The sequence below is a fragment of the Ceratotherium simum genome, chromosome 38, assembly GCF_057802395.1.
Source record: "Ceratotherium simum simum isolate JZ-2026a chromosome 38, ASM5780239v1, whole genome shotgun sequence".
In the NCBI taxonomy this organism is placed as follows: domain Eukaryota; kingdom Metazoa; phylum Chordata; class Mammalia; order Perissodactyla; family Rhinocerotidae; genus Ceratotherium; species Ceratotherium simum.
Genome location: NC_141937.1, coordinates 3259665 through 3284397, shown reverse-complemented (window position 1 = coordinate 3284397; position 24733 = coordinate 3259665). Strand labels below are relative to the sequence as shown.

Genomic DNA, 24733 nt, shown 5'->3' with positions numbered 1-24733 from the left:
AGGAAGAGTCTACTTTGCATCTTGTACCCATTACATTGTACCCATCATTTGCAAATATGGTCTGTAGGAACTAGAACAAAGTGAGATGCAAAGGGAGGCAGGTACTGACGTAACTATAAATTCTTCACTAGCACATGCTGGGTCTTTTGGTACTCAATGAGCACATCTTTATCGGTACCTTCTTTCTTCTGCTGCAGTGAGAATTTGCACCACATTTCTGCTTCAAGGCCTCAGACTGCTAATGAGATGAGCCCATCTTTCTCTCTTATCAGTTATTCAACTAAATAATAAAACAATACTTTGGGCCAGAGAACTATGAGTTTTGTGATGTTAAATTCCAAGAGAAAAAATAAATAGATTATTTATAAAATTGTTTTCTTCCTCCAGAACAAATGGAGAATGAACACAGCCCCACCCCAGTCACACTCACTCAGCTCACTTTGACAAATCCTCTCCACCAAACACAACGATACTTGATAGAAATGAGTGACTTCCGGGACAAAATTCTTCTATCTTCTGTCGCTGCAAAAGATGGGTCTGAATTGTTGCTCTCAGGTGTGTGTTTAAATGAATAAACATGTCCGATGTCTTCATTTCTCCTTCCTGATTCCAATTTCCACCCCCAAGGGGAGGTCGCAGGGTAAGAATGCATCGCAAACCCTCATTCACTTGGCCCCCCCAGGCAGTGATGTGGCGGCTTCCTGAAGGCCTGGGGGACGTTTACCTGGCCAACAGGATGTGATGATGGAGTGGATTCGAAATGCCTGCTACCTTGGGAAGTGTGCAATTTTCACATACGCTCACCTATTCCTGATATCCTAAGTGTCCAGATTTTATTCTGGCACTCAAGAATGACAAGGCAGAGACTGGACAGATTTTCACAACAAAAACTTGGTATTGAAAGAAAAGTTTCAACCATCGGCATTGTTACTGGTGGCAAATTGTGTAGAGAATCCTGAGGGGGGCAGACCTGGAGGCCCCTCTTCCCTGTAAGACTGGAGAGGTCTTGTTCTCCTTCTAGGACAAATTCAGGACCTGGCAGGTTATCGTAATGCTTCCTGTCAAGTAATATAACACTTTCCAGAGGCAGGTCAAACAATTTTTCCTTTTTGTAATGTTCTCGGGACAGAGTTTAACAATATCTGTTAAAACGTATCCCACAAAATGATAGTTTTCTTTACAGAATTATGGCTTACCAGTAATTGTGCATCAGATAACTTTTCTTTGTTCTGTCCTGAAACCAAGTGGTAGAGAGAGAAAAGGGTCCAGTTGGTAGGACGTAATGTGGCCAACAGGTCCAGACATGCTCCCTCACATCAGGTCTTTGCACATCGATGATCTCTGCTTTTTCATGAGTTTATTTGTCCAAATAGTTGTTTCCAGAAATTTTCTTTACTTACCTTCCCCTGTTTCTTCTAAAAACACATACAAGATCGTTCTGGACATTCTGTTCTGCAACTGGCTATTTTCACTGGACTCTTCTTTTCTAGTGGAAACACCTCCCCATGTTAGTGGGTGCAGAACTGCCTCACTTTCCAGAGCTACTTAGGCGTCTCTGTAGACCAACCACCCTTCCTGGAACCATCCATCTGTGATGGCAACTTGGGTTTCTTTCTTCCCTTCCTTCCCACATTAACATCCCACATATCTCTGCACTTGTGTGAATACATCTGGAGGAAACATTTCTTGAAGTGAAATTACTTGAATGAAGAGTATGTGCTTTAAATATTTTGATAGATGATTTGAAGGTGACTTATGGAAAGGCGGGAAAAATGCACATCTCTACTGGAAGTGATCCTCTTCCATCACATCCTCACCTACACTGGACAGTACAAACGTTTGCCTCCACGCTCACTCGAGAGGTAAAATTGGTCCAGAACTCTTCCTATAGATAGGAAGATGCGGCAGGCACTACGGTAAACAGTAAGGTGGTTCCTCAAAAAATTAAAACCAGAATTACCATATGACTCAGTAATTCCACTTCTGGGTGTATACCCAAGAGAATTCAAGGTCTTGAAGGGATACCTGTATACTCATGTTCATAGCAGCATTATTCACAGTAGTCAAAAGGTGGAAGCAACCCAAATGTCCACTGATGGAGCAATGAATAAGCAAAATGTGGTATACCCATTCAGTGGACTATTATTAAGCCTTAAAAAGGAAGGAAATTCTGACATATGCTACAATATGGATAAACCTTGTGGACATTACGCTAAGTGAAATAAGCCAGTCACAAACAGGCAAATACTGTATGATTCCACTTATATGAGGCACCAAGAATAGTCAAAACATGGAGAGAGAGAGTAGAATCCTAGGTGCCAGTGGCTGGGAGAGAGGAGAATGGGGAGTTGCTGTTTAAGGGGGACACAGTTTCAATTTGGGAAAATGAAAAAGTTCTGGAGATGGATGGTGGTGATGGCTGCACAACAGTGTGAATGTACTTAATGCTACTGAACTGTACACTTAAAATAATTGGTCTGAACAGCCCCTTTATGATACAGGGTGGTCTTTAGGTAAAAATCGAAACCCTCACTACACATTTGGGTCTGATAAATACTTTTTTATACCTTAAGACTGTGGTTATATAACTTATATAAATTATCTTTCTTCTTCTAAATCTTGATACTTTCTGTCCAATTTTTCTACAGAATGAAAATTCTGTATAAAAGTCAATGAAAACAAGTAGAGATTTTTACACAATTCATCAAATTCAATTATAGTGAAATTTCAGGGAGTCCTCTGTAGGAGAAAGGAGAAAAATTATGTCCTCAGCTCAAATTAGAGCAAAAAAGAATCAAATTGTGAGCTGAAGATAGTTCACTTCTCAAGTCTAACAGTCATGTGAAAGTGTTCCTCTTATCAGAAATATAAGCAGAGCTATGGGGAATTTTCCTGAAAAATTTTTTCAATTTCTAATTAAGACTTAGAAAAGCTGAACATGTCCTTTGTTGTTTCAAAGATTAGAAACAAATAAACCATGAATGCTTAGCTCTAATTTATGGCTTTTAAACTGGATACCGATGTCTGACATTGTTCTAGAATCAAGTTAAAGCTCCCTCTGAGACTGAATGGATGGGGCCAGCCCCGTGGAATAGCGGTTAAGTGCGTGCGCTCCGCTGCTGCCGGCCCGGGTTCGGATCCCGGGTGTGCAGCGACGCACCGCTTCTCCAGCCATGCTGAGGCCGCGTCCCACATACAGCAACTAGAAGGATGTGCAACTATAACATACAACTATCTACTGGGGCTTTGGGGGAAAAATAAATAAATAAATAAAATAAATGAAACTGAATGGATGGATCTTACGATATTTGCTCCAGAGTGGAAGGCTCTGCTTGAGTTTCCTTGATGAGATCATAAATAGAGACTCATATATATATATATATATATATATATATATATATATAAAGTCTGCCTTTGTTTTCTGTGTGCACACGAGTGTATTGATCCCGTGCTTACGCTACTTGGGTTGTCACCAGTTTCTAGCAGGACATTCTGTGCCAGCTCTTGTAGTCCCAGCCCCAAATCTGCTCCAAATAGTTAAAGGGTGAATCTCCAGATCTGGAGTCCTCAGTGATTTTCCAGAGATGCTGCTCTTTCCTTTCCCATGTCACTGCGCTCGGTGGTGGTGGTGGTGGGGTTGTCCCAGTAAATAGGACGATGCTTGGAGGGTGGATGTGTGGGAAGTGTAATATTTATGCTCTCCTTGGATCTGGAGGGAAGAAATCATTTTCTAAATAATTTATGTATTTTTTTTATATTTGAAGACCAGAGCCAGGTTAGAGAGCTACCAGGTTCATTTTATGGCGGCCCTGCATTATCATGGTGCTGAAACATCAAGTTTCAGGTGTCAGTGAGAAAACAGGGAGGAATGGAGTATCTCTCAGGTTGACCCCACAGGGGAAAAATAGGTATTCGTCACTAGAGGAAAAAGATGAAAAGAAAAATGAACTTCATGGACTTCTTCAGTTTCACAAAATGAAACCTCTTCTTTTGGAGGAGAGGGTGAGGCCTGAAGCCTGGAGAAGGGGAGAGGGTTCAGCGGTGAGTGGACATGACACACCCAGGTGCCCCGTGTGCTCTGGGTGGTTCACAGCACTGCACCCCAGATTTGAGGCAGGCATGTTCTGAAGTGTGTTAAGATCTGCTGAGCTGCACGGCGCTGTCACCCTGCACCAGGAAGGGGTTATTTCAGTGTCCTCTGACACTGATGGAGACATTGAAGAAAGATAATCAATTAATTCATGACCCAGGAAAGTCAGATCAGAAATGGACAAACAATGATGATCTTTGTGTGTCATTTAGAGACAAATTAGAGGGAAGTGCAATTTAGACTTAATTGAGGGACACATTTATTGCCTTAATTTGGTTCTACATCTCAAAATTTACAATTAAGAAACATGGCCTCACCTGCTCAGAAAGCAGTGATGAGCGTGAGGGGCTGCACACTCGGGGAGGCCCCCAGGCCGGGCTACACTGCATTTGATAACATTGCAATTTCAGGACGAAGGATCAGACCCAAAGGTCCCTGTGTCCTTTATTCCCTGTCCATGTATCACCTGCTCCAGGCTGTCCCTCCACCCGGGGCTGAGGTCTCATGCTGTCCCCGTGACCCCCACCCTCAGGTGAGCCTTTTGCTGATCCCCTGAATGGATACTCATTTATGGAGGCACTGTGTCCAAAGAACAGGCCAGTGGAGTTCCTACAGGTGGGACGTGGTGCAGGGCATCTATCGGAGCTGCCTCTCACAGAATCCAGGGCCGAGGCCTTGCCCAGGTCAAAACTGTGAGACGGAGGGGCCGTGACGATTCTTGGCCAGAGGCCCCAGGTCCCATCTGGGGCTTTGCTGAGGGGCCCCAGTAACAACAATGTGGAGGAAATTCTGTTTAGTCCTCAAGATTCCTCCAAATCAAATACCCAACCCACACACACCACATCCATCTGCCCCAGTGAGGGCCACGGCGTTAAGCCCCACTGTGGAGACCAGGTGTGTGCTCCATCTCCAGACTTCCGAGCTCATTGCCACCCCCCGTTGGTGTCCCGGACATGTCAGCAGCCCAGTGCCCAGAGCTGGTCTCCTGGGAGGGCCTTGGCCTTTCTCTCTGACAGCGCAGGAGCTTCCCTCTAGGAAAGCTGCCTCTGGCCGCACAAGCAGTCCCTGTATTCAGGGCCCAGCCTCTGGGGACCTCTACCAGGGGCAGCCCTTATAGATGTGTGTGGTTGCCACGTAGGCTGGTCTTAATCAAACTCACTCAACAACAGTCATTTTAACTGTTGAGTCATTTTAACATTTTAACAGTCATTTTAATAGATATTATGGCACCAGTCGGTGCCAGGCTGGTGTTAAGGGCTGGGACCCACGTGGGTCCCTCTAGGCCTCCTTTTGCAGGGAACTACGCAGGAAACACTCTGATGTGAAATGAGTATAGGTTCCACTGGGGGATGCACTCAGACTCTGCAGCAGCTCAGATAGATCCTGGGCATCTCTTGGTCAGTGCCCACAGAGCAGGGGCCTCACCAGGGGATTCTGCCCCCACGGGCAAGTCTGGAGACAGTTTTGGTTGCTATAGCTGGGAGAGGGAGGTGCTACTGGCCCTGGAGGTAAAGACCAGGCATGCTGTTACACATCGTACAATGCTCAAGACGGTCCCCCACAAGAAAGAATCATCCAGCCAAGCTGTCAACAGCACCACAGTAGAGACCCAGCTACAGCCTATCCCATATAAACAGCTGCCCCATAGGCCTGGTGAGAAGGTGTCATAGTTTATTTAACGGTTTCCTTATTGACTGACATTACTTTGTCTCTGGGTCTGTGCTAAACAGAAAGATCACCAACAAGCATTTTTTTAACACATGTAACTTACACCCTAACACGGTATTTCCGTTGGATAGACCTCTAGAAGTAAAATTTGTCAGTGAAAGGGTGTACACAATTGAAATGTTGTTAGGTTTTGCCAAAGTGACAACACGTTGCAGCGATTTGCTCTCTGACAACAGTGAACAGGAGGGCCCACACCCGTCCGACCTGAGCATTACCGATATCTACACTATTTGCCACCCTTGTGGGCAGAAAAATGGCGCCTCGTGGTTTTAATTGTGTTTCCAGCTCCTCACACAGGTGGCGCCACATCGGGACACTGCCTCCCAACCTCTGATGAGTTCACCTCATTACTTACCACTCTCAACTACGCTCAGCACATGCGGACGTACTGGTGACAACGACAGATTGTTTCACCGGATAGTAGGAGGAATGAAAATCGGGCAAGTGGACAAAGATTTCAGGAGATGCACTACTTGTGGAATGTTTAAATATCCAGTTACATTGTAGGAGAATTGACACAGAAAGGCAACTATGGGAAATCATTTGCAAAGAGTTATTTTGAAAATGAATTAGTACTTAGTTAACATTCATGGAAATCTCGATTTTAATATATGTTGAGATTTCTTAATTTAAGAGGGATTAAATTAGAAGCAGCTTTTCAATCGTTCTGTCCATAGTTTATGGAGTTCCGAAAGTAAGGGAAGGAAAAGCGGTAGAAAAAAGTGCCACCATTTTGTGTAAAATCGGGAGCTTTTAGGAAATAACTTACAATACTTGGGCAGTGACTGTGTGTTCTGGAAACCCCTGGAGCTCAGGCAATACGTGAGGGTATTTCCACCCCTGCCTCAGGACCTTCTGCTTTAGGTGAACTTGGTAAACCAGCCGAGCAGGAGCAGGCAGGTGGCCCGCAGGTGCCCACGCAGTGCGGGGCTCACGGGGGCTCTTACCCAGTCGGTTGCACGGGTTCCGTTTGAAGAGGGCTCTGAGCAAACTCTGGGCCTCCAAGCTGAGGAACTGAGGCATGCCCAGCTTGGCTCTGAAAAACAGAGGCGGCTTTTAGGATGAGAAGGACAAGCCCTAAAGTAACCAGAGTTTCTTCTGTCTTTTGCAATCCTGCTCAGTCAGCATGAACAGACAAATCGAATCAAAGCAAATCAAAGCGACCCAGAACAACAGTGCCTAAACTTTTTGGTCCTAGGGCCCCTTCATGCCTTAAAAGTTATTGAGGACACCAAAGAGTTTTGGCTTATGTGGGTCGTATCTGTGATGCTGACCATATTAGAAATTAAAAGTGAGAAATGTTTACGATAGCTATTTAATAATTCATTTAAAAATAATAAAGCCACTGAAAATAAACAATAACAATTCCATTCATATAAATAACATTTTTAATGGAAACTATGTTTTCTATGACAACAACAAGAACGGCCCTGGTGAGGAGAGTGGCACTGTTCACATTGAGGAATCTCCCCTTGATTTGATGAGAGACGGCTGGATTCTCTTATCTGCCTCTGCATTCGGTCTGCTGCAACACTATGAAGAAAACCTGGGAAAGGAGGACCTTGCAAGCCCCCGGGAGGGGTTCAGGCCCCCAGGGGTCCTCAGACCATGCTTTGGGAACCACGGGACCACAATTGGATGCTGCCTCCTCAGAAACGCTGTGTCACGCCCAAGTGGCTGGTCACGAGTCCACACCTGGGATTTGGTAATTATTCTAGCTTTAGAAAAAGTAAAGACCTTGTTCCCCCTTAAAATGAAAAGGAATAGAGGTAATCAATACAAAAATCACGACTGCAGCTACAGATGTCATCCACAACATAAGGTCCCTTGATACAGGAAGACGCTGATGAAGTCCTTTCTATGGGGCTTCCCCCACTCATCTCTCTCCTTCCACTTACAGAATGATGTAATTTACGAAAACTTAATTTACAGCACCTAAAGTTGCCTCTTGATTTTATGAAAGTTACGTATCCATTTGCAGGGTTTGAGAGAGCTGGTCATGAGGGCAAGTGGCTTTATGATTTCTGCTTCAGCTGCAGTAAGCCCACTCCCTCGATTTGGAGTTCACTGTCTACCTGCTTCTTACCGTCTACCTGTCTCTGGGGCCACTTCCCTATTTCCGTCCACCCTCCCCTCTGCTTCTTTCCTTCCAGATCTGTCCCTTCTGACATCTTGCTCAGAGACAGCTTGCTCACATGTAAGATGTTATAGCAAGATTGGCACTGAGTTTAGACTTCTTTCTAGGATTCTAAGAACAAAATCATTTGTGTGGAAAATGGCTCTTCATGAGAATTAGTCAGAAAATCATGTTTGTGTTCAGTCACATGGGCAACGTGATTCATGCCGACGCCAGGCAGGAGAGCTCAGGTACCTGCGTGAATGGGGTCCCAGGTAGAGAAGGGAAGGAAACCCCCGCTCTTGCCTTCTCCCTGGAGCCCCTAAATCCTCTGCCCTTCTAAATCTGTAAATTTATTCTGGAGGTCACCAATCATCACATCTGCCATTGGATAATTTAGACGATTTTTACTGATGGAAAACTTGATCTGTGGTAGCCGAGTTCATCAGAGCACTCAGTGATCCCATTCACCATTGGCCATTCACGTTATCCACCGTAATTAAAATGCCAAGAATGCTTATTGTCATTATTGCTAATGCCTACTTAACAACCCCGGTTTTGAAGACTGAAGCTCTTGACATCAGAAGGTGCTAACAAGTCCTGGGGTGGACCCCCAAGGGTGGGTGCCTCCTACTCACTTGAGGATGAGGGCCATGGTCTCCTTCCTGTCCTTCCCCTGGAATGGCAGGGATCCTGTGAGCATCTCGAACTGCAGAGCAACACAGACAGGGAGAGTGAGTGTTCAGACCAACTGGATTTAACAGTAGAGAGCCCCACACCCAAAGTTCATTTATCCATTCAAAATCGTGATCAATTCAGTGTAGGCGCCGGCTGACACGCTTGGTGACATCAGTGAACTGAACTGCCTCACGGAGCTCGAAGTTCGGTAGGGAGATGGACCCACGATAAACAGTCAGTAACTCAGCTCCACGGACGGTGCTAGGTGCTGTGGACAGAAGAAATAGGCTGGGTGCTGAGGGATAGGGAGGGGATGGCAGTTTGGGCCACACATCTTCACTGGGGTTGGTTGAGGACAGCGTCCTTCTCTGGGGGGTGTTGGGAGGCACTGAGCGAGGAGGAGGAGGAAGAGGACAGCTAACTTGTATTAAATGCTTATGCGTATCAGGAAAGGACAGGGGACCGACTGCTCGCCAGGGTGGAACGGCCCCTGACTTCAGTCCATTAACAAGATCTGGTAAAAATAATATGGCACCAATAACCTCTCCAACACACGCCGAAAATACTAAGTGGACGTCTGCCAAGATGGAGCTGGTGATAAAGGCAGGATTGAAGGATAGACTTTCCTGAGCAGGGATTTCTTTCCCACACAAACAGCTGTGATTACAGGGCTCTGAAAGCAGTGGCCTGGAATCGCAGGGTTTACCAGAACACCACACACGTCTGTCTACTTCTGAGGACAGGAACTGGGGCGGCAGCAACAACAAATCCTTTTCTTCCAAAGAATCTAACTGCAATGTGCTAAACACCACTCCCGCCCCCGCAGAGTCTTCATGTCAGTTAAATGATAAGGAAGCAGCCCCAGTGCACGTGTCTATATGATCTTCAATTTGCCCTGGTCCTGATTCTTTACCGCATACATCTCTGTCCCTTTAAAACCGATCCTCCAGTATTTTTCTTCTGCATTATGAAAATCTTGGGAAATACATCAAAGTAAAAAGATCAAAATAATCACCCATAATCCCATTATCCAAAGATAGCCACAATTAACATTTATTTCCTTCTAGTACTTTCTTCAAGCTGTTTCTTTTAAACAGAGATAAGGTTTTGTATACTAACTTTTCACAGAATAATATAAAAACTTTCAATGCTTATTATATAATCTTCATAATATCATCTTATATGTGGATATGCCAAAATATAATAGTTTATCTATCATTGGACACTTAGGATGTTTCCGATTTTCCACTATTATAAATAATATTGAAATGCACATAAAGTTTTCCTAAGATTTGGAGTTATCCTTATCTATCTACCGGGAATGAAATTACAAGTTTAAATAGTTGGACGGATTTATGGCTTTATTAACATTATTGGTCTACTTTCTGAAAGCAAATTTTAAAAGAAATTTAAAAATTCCTGCCCATTCAGATGTTGGAAGCCTGCTCTATCACACTAACACTTGCTGTCTGTCCCATGTGCACCATTAAGTGAAGGCTCACAGAGCAGACAGGCCGCAGGCAATCAATCAATATATAAGCAATAAAAATCGACAGTGAGTCCAGAAAAGAATCTAAAAATAGACAAATGTAATTAAATTGCAAGACTAGAATGCTCTGACCGCAGATGAACTGTTCAGCTGATAAAATAGGATGAGAGTTTGTAAGTTGAGCATACAAATTAAAATATCTCTTAAAATAGAATCATATTAGCAAGGAAAATTCCCTTCCTAGTTTGGCTCTTCCCTTCTCTGCCCCTCTCTCTCTTCTTTTTCTCTCGAGTCTACTATGAATGAAATTCCATTTCAACACAAATCCTTTCTGGCCACGTGAAATGAGAAAGCTATTACTTGACTCTCACCATTTAATCTTCGCTACAAAGATGGTGCCCATCCTGACATCTGTATATCATTTAACTATTTATTATAGACCAACCAGTGTCTTGCATACTTTCATTCAGTGACTACTTTTAGCCTTGACTATGATCTCTGATGATAAGGGTACAAATCCTTTGTGCTTCTCTCTCTCCATCCCCTTTTTCCCTCCACGTTGTTCCATCCCATGCAACTAGCTACACAGTGGGAGGTCCCGAACCATTTCTTCACATCCAACACAATGGCACACATGGGTGTTCAATAAATGCTTCTTGATGATGATGATGACGGTGGTGGTGGTGGCAATGACGATGAAGCTATTTTATCAGCCTACACGAGTCAGGGTACTTTGGCTTCACTTCCAGCCCCCTCAAGAGTTTCCTTTCTGTCAGATGTGGAAATCATTTAAATATTTCTGTTCTGAATAAAGCTGCTCAGAAATTTCTCAGTATCTAAGTATCTCATTAAATCGGGGTATTACTGATGAGCATCCCTGGGACACTACATACAGTAAGTGTTTTGCTCTAGTGTTGAACAATCCTGAAAGTGACCAACGTTTCCAGGGCAAACTGATAAAAGTCATAGCACTGTGGGGTTGCACACTCAAGCACGTGTACTGGGGGGCACCCCAAATGATTCATTCACAGATCAGCACCAGGGCAGGCTGCGGAAACACACAGAGGGGACCCGACGACACGCGGGTGCAGAGTCACTGTGAGCAGTTACAATGCTTCCAGGAAGATAAATAATTTGATCTATCTAAAGCAGTGCTTCTCAACTAGGGACAATTTTAAGACATTTCCCAATGTCTAGGGACAGTTTTGATGGTTAGGACTGCGGGCGTGGGGGGGTGTTGGCGACAGTGGTGTCTACTCTTTAGGGGCCAGGGATGCTGTGCAACATTCCACAAGACACAGGACAGCCCCCACCACAAAGAATATCCAACAGTGCCGGAGTTTAGAAGTCCTGTCTAAAGGGACATCTAATGAACCTAAAGAAAGTGGCCAGCCATGGGGTACAGACACGACACCACTGGAGGAGCCCGAATGGTGCTGGGGGCAGTGGAATGAGAAGGTTCTCGTAAGGGAGACACTGCATAACAGGAAGCCTAGAATTCAAGCTCACTTGGCTGACCAACGTTCTTAAAAAGAAACCAAAAGCAAGTTACTATTTTCATCTGAAAAGTTAAGGACACACCCTATTGTGAAATGGATTGTTTGAAGTGGTCGCAGTACCCTCTGTGTGGGGCAGGTGCGGCTGGATATCGCTCAACAGGTGTGCAGATGTGTCAGAGCTTATGGGACACAGATTGGCTAGTTCACACCTCTTGAGCACTCACTATGTGCCACGCTTGCTCGGAGTGGGTTAGATGTCTACACCGACCTGATCCTCCAACAGCCTCCGGAGGAAGGTGCGGTCTTCATATCCTTTCACGGGGCCAGCGCCTGAGCCCTGACCCAGCCATGCTTGCTGTAGCAGCCTAAGAACAACTGGCCAGTTACCTGCGTATGAACGTCCACACACGCAGTGCCAGTGGTTAAGAAACATGAGAAGAACATGAGGTGGTCTTATGTACAAAACCAGAGTGTTCAGGAGATGTTTACAAAACATTCACAAAATGCAACCCAAATGTCCTAAAAACTGACTTCCAGGTGAGTGTGGGGACGGGCTGGTAATTGACTATCACATGGAGCCCAGCACTACCTGTTCAAGTCCTTTTCCAGTTACAAATTCCTAACTTTGGACACTCAATTTTGTTCAAGGACAGAGATTTCCACCCTCAACATAGGTGTCTTTTGAGCTCTGTGGAGGGAACTTGCAGATTCTCAGATGATACAGGTTTAGTTCTTCAGTGAAGACATTCAAGGAAGGGAAGGCCACGATCCCTCAGGTGTAGAGACTGTTCCTTCATGGTTCTATACCTTTTTTAACAAAGCCAGTGGAGGGCACCTTATAAACACAACATACTCTAAAACTCATCTCCTCCCAAGGCTTAGCTAAGATACCACACTAAGTGCCACACTAGACCCACACCCATCTCTATTGCAAATGAGAATTCGGAAGTCATTCCTGGTGCTGCCTAAGGAAGTGTTAAAAGCAACAGTCCTGACATCTGCCTGCGAGCTGGTTACCACATGGGGCCCAGAGGGTATGATGGGCAGGACTAAATGAGAATGTGGTTTTTAGATGTGGTTTTAAAGCAACCTCTTATGCTCTTTGAGCCTTGTTTTCACTTCTGTAAACAGAAAGAATGATATCTTTCCTGTGTAGCAAAGATTTTTTTGGTTCAGATCAAATGTGAAGGTGCTTTATAACTCTGAGTGCCATGCAGACTCAATTTGTTGTCATCACTGTGACTCCCCTCCCACTTCACGCTAGTGAGTAAAACAGCAGTTCTGGAACCCATGAGATCCATTTCCCCAGAGGTTACAAGACACTGAATGTGGAGTCCTTTCTACTAAAAGGACCAGACGATTCCACCTAACAAGTGAGCAGTTTAGTAAGAAATGCTGTGCCCCGTGGGAAAGGTGGCTGGAAAATTCCCGGTGTGCCGACCGTGCGGACAGCAGGGGGAGCGGGCCTCCTTCAGGAGAGCAAGGAGCCACCTCTCCGAGTCAACTCCGACCTTCGGAGCCTGTCCAGAGCGCTGGACGGGAAGGGCAGGGACCCAGGGATGAGGTAAGGCCGGTCGAGCCCAGCCCCGCTCTGCTTTCAGTGTCGTGTCAGCCCCGCACATGGGGCACAGACCTTCCTGGGCACGGGCGCTGTGTCTGTGCTGGGCACCACGGCGAAGGTCACCTGGTGATTAGGAACCGCCCTGTGCCCAGGAGACGCTTGCAGAGACGGATATTCACAACATAAGAGGCCAGATGCTGTAACAGCAACGTGTGAAAGTGCCAAGCAGCTCGGCCGGGAGAATTAGAGAAGGTTCCAGAAGTGACTGTGCTCGCGTGGGGGAGGGCGTGGAGGGAGAAAACTGGGGAGAAGCTCGAGGAAGGGAGATCAGCTCAAAGTAAGTCCTATTTCCTCTTTTCTCATCCCTCCTGTTTCTCTATCTCTGGATTTCTTCTCTCTCTCTCTCTCTCTTTCTCTCTCTCTCTCTCGTGGGCGTGTGTAGTTGTTTTACTTTCAATCTTTCTTTTTATATGTCTTTGCTGTTCTTTTTTTTTTTTCCTTTCAGCTTCTCCATTTATTTCTTTAATATCTCACGATTTTGACCAGAAAAATAAATTTTAAGGTACATTTTATATTTGTGGGATAGATTTTATGGCCCATTGTCTTAACACACAGGAACAGATTAGAGGAATATCATATTTCCCTTTTCCCCCAGAAACCTCACAAAGCTAAATCAAGCTCGCCTTGACTGATGTGTGGTTTTTGGGAGCAGTTTTCTCTGCCGTGTTGTCCGGCTAAGACCCTTCTCTCCAGTCTCAGGCTGGCCTCCTGTTCTTCTAAATATCAGTTACACCGAGATACATGCGGCAGCAATCTGTGCCTTCAGTTCCTCAGAAAAAGGGATGCCTGGAGAACTGCTCTGTGGTCGTTTCCGAGACCAGTTTACCACCACCTGTCATCCACATGCGCTTTGGGTTTGACTTGAGAGGAGCGATGACAGCTGGAGGTCACCCAGGGAAGGACAGGAGGAGGGTAGAGATGGGACGCAGGAACAGGATGAAGCCTGGAGTCCCTGAGGGGGCCCACCCTTCCCTCCAGAGGAATGTGCTTCTCAGCAAGGCAGGGGCTTAAGAGCTGGAATTGTTCCTGAAGCTGCAGACCTGGAATCTTGGACCTATAACCCAGTGTTAGGAAGGCAACATCAAACTTCCAGTAAAATCTGCAGCAGGGGCAGTGAAGTCAACCACCTCCACCATCACCAAACACCCTCCAGAGAGGGGAACACAGGAAACCACACATTTGGATGGAGCAGACCCATGATGCAAAATTCACCCTGCAGAGAGCAAAGCTAACCGAATTGTCTCATTAACATATCTAAAGAAAGACTGTTCAGTCAGAGGGTGAGCAGAGCAGGAAAGAGTCTAGTGACAGCTGTGGGGGGCTTATTTCAGCGGTCTCCAGTATGGAGATGGATTGCGTCTTAGCTGATGCCATTAAATGCCTGAACGATCATAAACACAATAGATGTCACCATTACCCTCTTTGCTAACATTTATGGAGCCCTTATAATGTCTCAGACATGTTTCAATCACTTCACTCGTATTAACTTGTTCAATTTGTTGTGATTTCATTTTACGGAGCAGCCCTTTCATTATAATTTGGCTGACACTGGAGAGAAATGCTGACCCTGGAGACAGGCGCACTCCCACCAACATGATGAAGACATCTGTTGTTGTAAACTTGTAAACTGGCATTCTGGTTTAAGCCCTGCAAGCCCACCTCCCGAGCTGGGTAATGTACATCTGCCCCCGCAGAGAGAGGTTAGTGATCTGTGTGCTGATGAATCCACCACAGCCAGCATTTCTGAGCCCACGGGGACCAGAACCTAGAAACCAAGTGACCATTGCTCCACGAGTCCTCCTGGGTACCAGGCGACACCTCTGAATCATGGGTGCAGGATGCAGCCCAGCGGTACCGTAGCCAGGGGATGAGGCATATGGTGTGGTGGGAAGAGAGGTGGCCTGGACACTGATGGAAGCTGGGTTTGAAATGCACATGGTGGTGCCTCGCGCTAGCTGAGCGACCTTCATCAAATCTACTGAAACTCTTGGAGCTGCAGTTTCCTTGTTTGTAAAATGCACTAGATGGAGGAGACTGGACAACCCTGGAATGTCACGATGCTGCTCATTCAGCGTCAGATTCCATGGCATCAGAAGTCTGGTCTACGCTGAGGGCTTGGTGAGCATGGAGGGTCTGTGAGCACTGTGCCCAGCTGGGAGGATGGGCAGAGAGAGAGTGTACAAGGAAGGGAGGAGAGGAGGGGCCATCTGGGGATAGGGGAGAAGGAGCCCACACCATTTCTCTTATGACCATAGAATACCTTGTCTAGAGGTGTTTGGGATGGACAAACGAAGCCAGGAAATGCCAGGGTCAGGAATTTGGGGGCCTCCTCCATGTCCCAAGTCACGTAACGGGTGCTGGTTGTCTACATTTCAAGCCTTGTTTTCCGCTTCCACAGGTCATTGCCGGACCTCTGAACCAACCCGGGGATGGGAAAGCATGGGGAACTGTGACAAGGAGCACTGAAGTGGATGAGAAGGGGGCCATTACCATCAGCACACCGAAGGACCACCAGTCAGCGCTCTGCGTGTGTCCTCGCCGGTTCACCACCTCGGGTGCCATGTATTCTATTGTCCCACAGAATGAGTATGCTCTCTTGTCGTGGTCGATGGCCTCCTTACTCAGCCCGAAATCTAAAGGTAAACACAGCACACAGCACTTTTTCAGTCCCGGAGTGGCCTTCAGGACTGTTCCCATGATGACTCCTAACCCGCGGGCTTCAGCATCATTTACGTGAACTCTGCCTGACTGGGCATCTCTTCTCCCACCCGTTCTGTCAGGGCGCAACATAACCCTCTTGGGATGCAGGTGTCATCATCCTCACGCATGCTGGGCAATGCCTGGTAAGTTCCCCAAGTCAAAATCCATCAAGAATCTACAATTCAGGAGTGCCTTGTAACGATATCAAGAAGGTGTATTTCTTAGTGATCACATGAACTCCCCAGGAGACCCGATTGTTAATAGGGACACTCAGGTGGAACGCAGAGCTCTGATGCTGCAGGTCAGCGGGCCCAGGATGGAGAGAAGCATGTGCTGCTGCTCTGATGAGATGGGAAGGAAGGTGTTGGTTCTGAAGGAAAGGACTGGAACGGAGTTACGGGCAGAAGGCTACTTGGGAAGGAGGTCCTGGTTGGTGAGGCACAAAGGGGAAGAAGACAAGTCCCATAGGATCTTAGAGCATTTGCGGGGTATGCAACGAGCACCCTCCCCTCCGCCTCCTCCTGAAATCCTCAGTAAACTCAACCTTCCTCCAATGCCTGCATGTTAATGCACTTAGCGGATGACAGACACGGTGAACACACTGGCTCTAAGATTAGTGCACCTCTCAGTTTTGTCATCTGTGAAAATAAGGATGACATCACTTCCTTCCAGGGCACATGAGGATGAAGCAAAATCACACCCTGAGTGAGAACAGAGATTTGCTCACTCACTGCTTAAGTGACTCGTTTGCAATTAGGGTCCCCGGGGTTTGTTTACAATTTGTGCCTCGCCAAAATGACAAATTATTGCATATTATTAACTTAAAGTCATGAATAAGTAACAGAGACCATGATTATTAGATGAGGAAAGCCAAAACTCTTTAATATTAGATAAATTGGACGTGGCAGCTCCATACTTATTCCAGCTACGGCTGCACACGCGTGATTTATATATGACATATGCTGATCCTCAGTCAGCAGAGAAAACTTGTAAAGAATTAGCAGAACCTGAAATGTGCACAAAATGCCACAGTGGCACTTCTGAACACCTTAACCAGTTGCAGAAGTTAATTTTACTTTCTCAGGTGGTAGGGGTTAATTTCTTCTGCTGTCGTATGTGTGGGAAGGCACAGAGACATCAACAACAGATCAAACTGCAGTGCGGCAGCTCCCACCAGCCACCGAAGAGGCACAGCTGTTGACCACGTGACACTGCAGGCGCCCCAGAGGCTGTGCTTCACCTGCCAGGAGCACGTGGCCTGAAGGTACTGTTAAAGGGAGAGTCACGACCTTGTGTGTAAGTTCATGAGAAATTTAAAAAGTCTAACTTTGCAACATTAACAAGCATTTAAAAATATTTACTAAGCCTCACTGGGCCGACTTGACTGACATTTATTGTCAGTTGCTCTGTGGACGCTGCAGGATGCTGGGGATCCAGCAAGAGCGGTAAACCTGCCCTTGAGAAGAGGCTGTGGCGAGACGCAGACAGTAACTAAGCAGCAGCGAGACAGTGCGGAGGCTGCAGAGCGGAGAAGGGGAGGCCTCGGGAAGAAGGGGCGGCAGAGGAAAGCTGTGAAGGAAGAACGAGGGTCAACCACGTGCCCTGAGTAGGGAGGGCTTCCCAACAGAGGTGAGGAGAGAACATTAGGTCAGGGATGGACAGGCAGGAGCGAGTGTGCGTGGAGATGAGGCCAGGCCAGGCCAGCAGGGTGGCTGGCAGGAGAACAGCCCCCAGAGACGTCCACACTCCAACGCCCAGAACCTGTGAATAGGTCACCTTACAAGGGGGGCCCTGCAGATGTGAGTAAGTCAAGAATTGTGAGATGGGGAGGTGATCCTGGATTACCAGGTGGGCCAATGAACCACAAGGCTCTTATGTGGAGGACGGGGTGGAGGTCAGAGTCCGAGAGAGACTGGGAGATGCTGTGCTGCAGCTCTGAAGATGGAGGACGGGGCTGCGAGCCAAGGGATGTAGGTGATCCCACAGGCTGGAGAAGGAAAACGGATTCTCCCCCTGGAGCCTCCAGAAAGGAATGCAGTCCTGCTGACACCTTTATCTTAGCCCCGAGAGACCCATTTTGGACTTCTGGCCTCCAGAACCATAAGATGATAAATTTGTGTTGTTTTAAGCCACCAAGTCTGTGGCAATTTGTGACAGCAGCAAGAGGAAACCAATACAAATGGGTGTCATGGAACTAGAGGGTGTGTTGTCAGTCTGATTGAATTTGGTGGCAATGCGGGGTTTGAGGTTTCAGCAGGGAGATTGGTCCCTCGGAAATGATGAAGGTGGGAGGGGTATGGCAGTGACAAGGACCATGGTGCTGGAACATGCCAAAGTGAGATCACAGACATTTGCCCTAAGATCAGGGCTGTGCATCGTGATTCTTGGACAAAACATCCAGTGATGCTGAGAGTCCGCAGGGAAGGTGCTAGAAGAGTCTTCGGTCAGAAGAGAGAAGGAAAGGAGGGCCCATCTGGAAAGTCTTGAGCATTTTGAGATGCTGTGAGGACACACACCAACATAACTAATACATAGTTATGAAGAATTCAGCCAAATCAGAGATGCACATCTGCACACACTGGTGCAATACCAGGGCTTTGGCTTTGCGTGGGTCCCTGGCTTGACTAGGGCTGAGATGAGGTCACTGAGGGAGACCATCGTCTTTTACAAACCTGTAATCTTAATATGTCCCTCTTCATCCAGGAGGATGCTGAAAGAAAGAGGAAGAAAACAGATGATTTAAAAGAGACTGGACATGCTGGAGGGCACGTGGATCTCAGGGGGATACCCTTAGGGCCACTAGGGCCACAGTCTCTGGCCGGGAGTTAGCTGCATTCACAGATGTGGGTTTTCAGATTACTGGTCCCCTCGCCAGCAGCTCTGCTAGGTCAGAAGCATATTCAGATCCACGGTGTTTGGGGAGGCTGAGGGGCTCCCTGTGTTCTTGCACCTGGTTAGCCAGGGAAATGCAGGAGACTGCGGTTTTGAGACCTCTTGAGCCCACGGGGAAGGTTTGGGAACCTTCCGGACTGTCCTGCATGAAGAGCAGGACTGAGAGGGTCCAGGACTGCCCTGGCCCGTGGAGATCTAAAACCTCTTAGAGGGGGTTTTTTGTACCCAGGTAGGCTCTCGATGGCCAGAGCCCCGGTCCTTCTCCCCAGATCTCTCCGTGAGCCCCGCCTGGCTCTCGGGATCAACCCGACTTCCACGGAAGCCTGTGACACTTTGGGCCATGGCACAGAGGAGCCTCGGGGCTCTGCAGCCTTCATCTTGTTATAAGATCTGGTCCCACTGGGTCCCTGCCTTGCTCCCTGGTCCAAGCCCTCGTCACACCAGTGTCTGACATCTAGACACCCTGGAAGGGAGTGTTGGCCTTGCTCCACCTGGCTTTCCTGTGTAGGGCAGCGTGCACTCCCCCTTGGAGGCCAGAGGGAGAGTCTGTAAGGGGCGGATGCAGGCGAGCACCCCAAGAAGCCCGTCTTCCAGGCTGTCAGCCCTCAGATCCCGGGGCTCCTAGACTTCCCAGTTTGTTTGCTGTAATAAATCCTGTTCCACCAGCTCCTGGGAGGTAGCAGCCCAGCCCTACAGAGACCAGGAAGTGGACCAGATAGAAACCAAAGCAAGGCTTTGAGGATTAATATGTGATACCTTAAAAAATCTGGGAAAGGAAGGAGGTTCTCACACCTGCTACCACATGGATGGACCTTGAGGACATTACGCTGAGTGAAAGAAGCCAGACACAAAAGGACAAAGACTGATTCCACTGATTCCACGACATCGTGACCACTCTCAATACTGCTAAAACTGTACACTTAAAAACGGCAAAGATGCTCAATTTTATGTTACATTTACCTCACCACGATTTAAAAAAATCTGCCATGGGATTATCTTCGATTTTCAGTCTTACTTAATCTCTGCCCAGAAATGAGCAACTTTCAAGATTAATTCCCTACTAATTCTAATTGACAACAAAATCTTTTCTCTTCAATGCTGCAATTATGCAGTACTATTTTTAGCTGTAAAGATCCTTTTGACCTTTAATGAGAGAGAGACCCAGGGGGCCCAGGGCTCACGGCATCTGTGAGCATGTCAGGCGAGTCAGATCTGAAATCCGCCTCACATTCCCGCTCTCTCTAGGAGACGCCACATTTAACAAGATACTGTCCTCTCTGTGGGGACACTCAAGAGAAGGCCTTTTACGATGATTTAAACGTGTATTTATATGTGCAGCTAGCGATGTTCTACTGTGCTGATGGTCATGTCAAAGCCGCGCATGGTACCCACTTTCCTCTGGTCACAGGTAGGCGCACTTTGCATCACACATGTACATAACATGACCTGGTTTCTGGGCAAACCCAGAGGCTTCCCATAAATGGCTGCCACATCTAATAAAAACGGCTGCAGAGAGAGTCCGTCCTTTCCTCAGTGCAGTGTGGGTGAGAGTAAGGATCTGGAGCATGGACCGAGTCCCACTACCGAGCCCTCAGCCACGAGGTCTTAGCTCACGGCTCGGGCACCTTGTGCCCAAAGCTGGTGGGTCCCAGCAGCCCCCGCCTCATCCAGGGGCAGGTGTAGACCTCAGGCTCGGTGGGCAGTATCACTCGCCTCCCAGGGCAGTGCACAGTGAGTGAGAAAATCAGGGACTCTTGTTCAGGTCAGCCAACTGGACCTAAAATAGCATTCACTAGATCTCTCCTTTTTCAAGTGGATTACTCCCAGTTTATGTGTCAGCTCCACACAGGAAATACAAGAAAAAACCTGAGATGGAAAGACTATTACTTTGGAGGGACTTTATTTCTTTAATTTAGAATAGGTTAGCAAAATATCCTAGAAATAACATTACAGATGATCACTGCTAAAGACACACACACCTTGCCTAGGAATCTGGTGCCACTGTCTTTTAGAAAAACTCTCAGAAAAGGTCACCTGACTTGTCATCTAGAAGTGGGTTTGTTGAAGCAGCTGAAAGGGCTTCCTAAATCTGGAGGAGGACGGTGGAGAAGAGACTGGAAGGGAAGAGAGAAACAAGGGCAGAGGTGGCCATGTCTGAGATGTTCCCAACAGCAGGATGAGTCCCACCTACAAGTGGGAGGCAGCATCGTGGCAGGGAGGGGCAGTGAATGTGGAAGGAGTGCTGGGGGGGCCTCTTACCTGCCCAGCCTTAGCGCAACAAAAGGGACATTGACCCTGGCCTTGCCTCCCTCAGAGAGTTGTCATGGGGATCGGCTGAGAACAGGCTAGAAACATCCCATACAAATCAGCATAAGCTACACCTGTGTCTGGGCACCTGTTCAGGGGCGGACAGGTGGATCTGCTCACCCTACTTGGAATCCCTGCATGGGACATGCCAGCATGACGATGTCCCAGTCTACTCTCTGATGTGCACTCACGTGGGAAATAAATACAGAGCAATGGCCACCGACGTGGGCCAGCAAGAAAGCGGGTGTTGAGGACTGCGCCCTCCTGTGTTCTCACTTACTTCTCAGGTTTCAGGTCTCTGTAGATGATGCCCAGACTGTGGAGGTGGTCTAAAGCCAAGGCCAGCTCTGCCAAGTAGAACTTGACATCCTCCTCTGTAAACATTACCTAGAGAGAGAGGGAACAAGACCGTTCAGCTCATTTTGTGGCTAGTTTGTTTTAAAGAACTCTGCCAGAGAGAGCACGACTCAGCCCCACAAAGTCCACCCCCGGGGCAGATTTGCTCTGCAGAAGATCACGGGCTCCTCCCAGCAATCCTCTGCTGGCTTTTCCACTAGAAACGTGTTCTCTTGATATTTTTAAGACCCGTGAAGGAAGAAGAGCCCTCTCCTGCAAAGACGACTTAATTAGCCTTGTGAGTGGAGCCCTTAGAGTCCTCTCCACCCTGTCCTCCTTGCCCCCACAAATCACAAAACTCTGGAGTGTATTTCTGGGTTTATATTTTAATATGAGTGCCTCTGATGTGAACTCATCACATTTTAATACAAATAACTAAACCACACTGTCAAGCCTGATGAGGAGCCATGGAAAACGCGTCTCGAATCTCATTCCCTCCCCCTTAGATTTGATATCTTCATCCCCTGGGTTGATGCAAACTAGTAACTGCTAGTTACCCAAAGTGGGATTAGTTCTACCAAATACAACACACATGGTGTAGAGTCAGCTGGGGCGCCCTAAGCCGGGGGAGGCTGGTTGGAGAGGGGATGTGGGGTGTCTGGGTCCACGGGTTGGACACCCTGATTCAGGCAAGCTAAAACACACAGGAGGCCACGGTGCCCGGCAGACTTCATGGTCATCATCTATAGCGACAGTTCCCTGTCCCTGGTGCTGGTTAGCACCAGTACGTAATTTTTGTGGTCACCTTACTAGGAAGGCAGATGGTTATCAGAAACCATTTTTGACATTCACCACGAGAAATCAATGTCACAGAGATCAAAAGTCCATATTATCACTGAGTTCTCTCTCTGAAGGCAGACATATGAAAACTCACTACCTAATCAGAAGGTTGCCTGGTAAGCATGGAATTAGCATAAGGGCAGTTCAGGGAACGGAACGATGAATACGTCAGGCTGATGCAGATGGAGAACATCCATTTCACAAAAGGGATGCTTGCCACTGGGGCAGAGACACATGCCCCATGGTCCTGGACAGAGGCATTTGGGGCTGCTGACCCTCACTGCCCCTCTGGCCTCTTCCACGCTCAACCAGCACCTTTCCTGGTTGGGTGTTTCTTTCCTAAATTGGTTAACATCTTCAGTGGGCTTACTTACAGTCAAATTCTGCGGGCTGCCGAATTCTCTTTCATCTGACTTATTTATCTATCTAATCACACGGGTGTGTCTGCAGCTTACTGCTCTGAGGGCAACCGTAATTTTCCACTTGTCCAAGTCTTAGGGCACATCTCAGTGTAGTCCCCAAGTACAGCTGGCAAATAGTTTCCCCATAGAAACGAAAAACCCACAGATGTGAGTTCTTGGAGGCAGTCAGTACAGTGCCCGACACGTGGTAGGATGTTGTCCAATGGACTCGTTGAAAGAGACTGAAAGGAAAATCCTTTGTAAGTGTGTCTGTGAACTCTGAGAATCTGTGGTGCCCACGCCTGACAACTTTACTTCTCTTCTGAAATAAGGGTCTTATGGGAGACACATGTCCCCATTATGAGGCGTGACAGGGCTTTTTGCTCATTATCATTGCCTTTTTGGTCAAGAAGCCAACAGCAGGGTGTGTCATCCTGGATGCTGGACAAAACCAAACCCAAGGCCTGGCTCCCTGTAGACGAGAGAGGAAAGGATCAGATCCGTAGGTATCGGACGAAAACTGGCAGGAGTCAATGACTTAGCATCTTTGGAAGCGTGAGCACAGGCAGGAGGCACATAAAGGACCAGACACCTGCTCCACAACAGCTTGTTGTAGAACTTGGATCTGATTCTTCCAGCCCCAGGTTTTCAACTTATATTGCAAGGAGCCCAATCTATCAGTTGTGCCATCACCCGAGGGACCATTCAAAAACAGAGAGAGAGGGCAGCCTGAGGTCTCCGGGACACCCACCCCTGCTCCACCTTGATCTACTGTTCACTTTGGGATTTCCTGCAGAATGGAGGGATCTCCTGCTAAACAAGTAGGAGGGGAGAAAAGGGGGAGAGGACAGTTTGAACCCACTGTGAGAGTCCATAACATCCGCCACGCTGGGGTGAGATTCAGAAGGATTGGAACCTGTCCTGTGTGCGGTAGTAATGTGTGCTGCCTTCACCACCCTCTGTTCTGGATAAAGGGACACCCCCGCCACCCTCTGTTCTGGATAAAGGGACACCCTTACCAGCCCACACAGCATCATTAGGACTAAAGCCCAGCAGTAGCGTTGCCTGAGGCAGAATGCTGGTTTTTTCCATTCCACGAAGCAGAGAGCTCTTCAAGTCAAGTGGGGGACAGAGAGCTCTCATGTTGCACTGCATAACATTCCGGAAAGTTCGTATGTCAGGTACTGTGAGGTCAAGGATAAACTTGAGGGTTGTGAAGTGGCTGGTGGTCATGGAGACCTCGTGTGTGGTGACCTGGTTAGAGGCTCCTGAAGTGCCTCCCAGGATGTGTGGTTGGCGTGTTAATAGCATCTTCCTACCACGGAAAATAAGATACTGTGAAATAAAGTCGTTCCCAACTGTTACACAACCAACTTTCCATTGCCATCTGCTCTACAAGGGCAGTGAACAGAGTGCAACAGAAAGTTCTAGAGCTTCACAGAGGTCTTTGGAAGAGTCAGTTTTCTTAAGATCTTCCAAGGACAACAGATGTCTTCTCTGTGCAACTAGTATGGCTTCTTTAAAACGAATACACACACACACACCAACAGCCCCCACACCAACCACACGCATCACACATATACCACACACATATGCACGTGTACATGTACAGTCTCAAACATACTATACACCACACATACAGGCAAATGCACACATACACCCACATGACTCTCACACACACTACACACTCACCATATGACACACACACACGTATGCCAAAGCACACACACGTACCACACACACACCCCTCCCCTCAGTGCTCTCCACCCCTCTTTGTCCCTCGAATTCTAGACACAAACCCACAGCCTGCCACCTCCTGGAGGAGGGCCGTTTACCTCTTTGGAGAGCCTGGTGAAGAGGTCCCCTCCCCGCAGGAAGTCCAATATCAGATAGAGCTTTCCTTCCGTCTGAAAGGCTGCGGAAGGAGCGAGAGTTGAGCATTTCGGCAGTCACAGAGGTCCCCAGGGGTGGATATTGTTCCCTTGGCAAAAAGCCCCATCTCTGACTCAAATAATACCACGTAGTCTGTAATGGTG

General features: G+C 47.4%; 1 protein-coding gene across 5 annotated transcripts in view; it reads right to left on the bottom strand.

Moving 5' to 3' along the window:
• Window positions 1–24733, bottom strand: part of RPS6KA2 (ribosomal protein S6 kinase A2) — a 370158-nt gene that overhangs the window by 55236 nt on the left and 290189 nt on the right. For all 5 annotated transcript variants that reach the window (XM_087425031.1, XM_087425032.1, XM_087425033.1 and 2 more), the window contains 6 exons: window positions 24533–24612; window positions 21401–21507; window positions 18594–18631; window positions 15712–15854; window positions 8573–8643; window positions 6766–6854 (listed from right to left, as the gene is read on the bottom strand). In XM_087425031.1, coding sequence (XP_087281157.1) covers window positions 6766–6854; window positions 8573–8643; window positions 15712–15854; window positions 18594–18631; window positions 21401–21507; window positions 24533–24612 — 528 coding nt within the window. The remainder of the gene's footprint in view (window positions 1–6765; window positions 6855–8572; window positions 8644–15711; window positions 15855–18593; window positions 18632–21400; window positions 21508–24532; window positions 24613–24733) is intronic.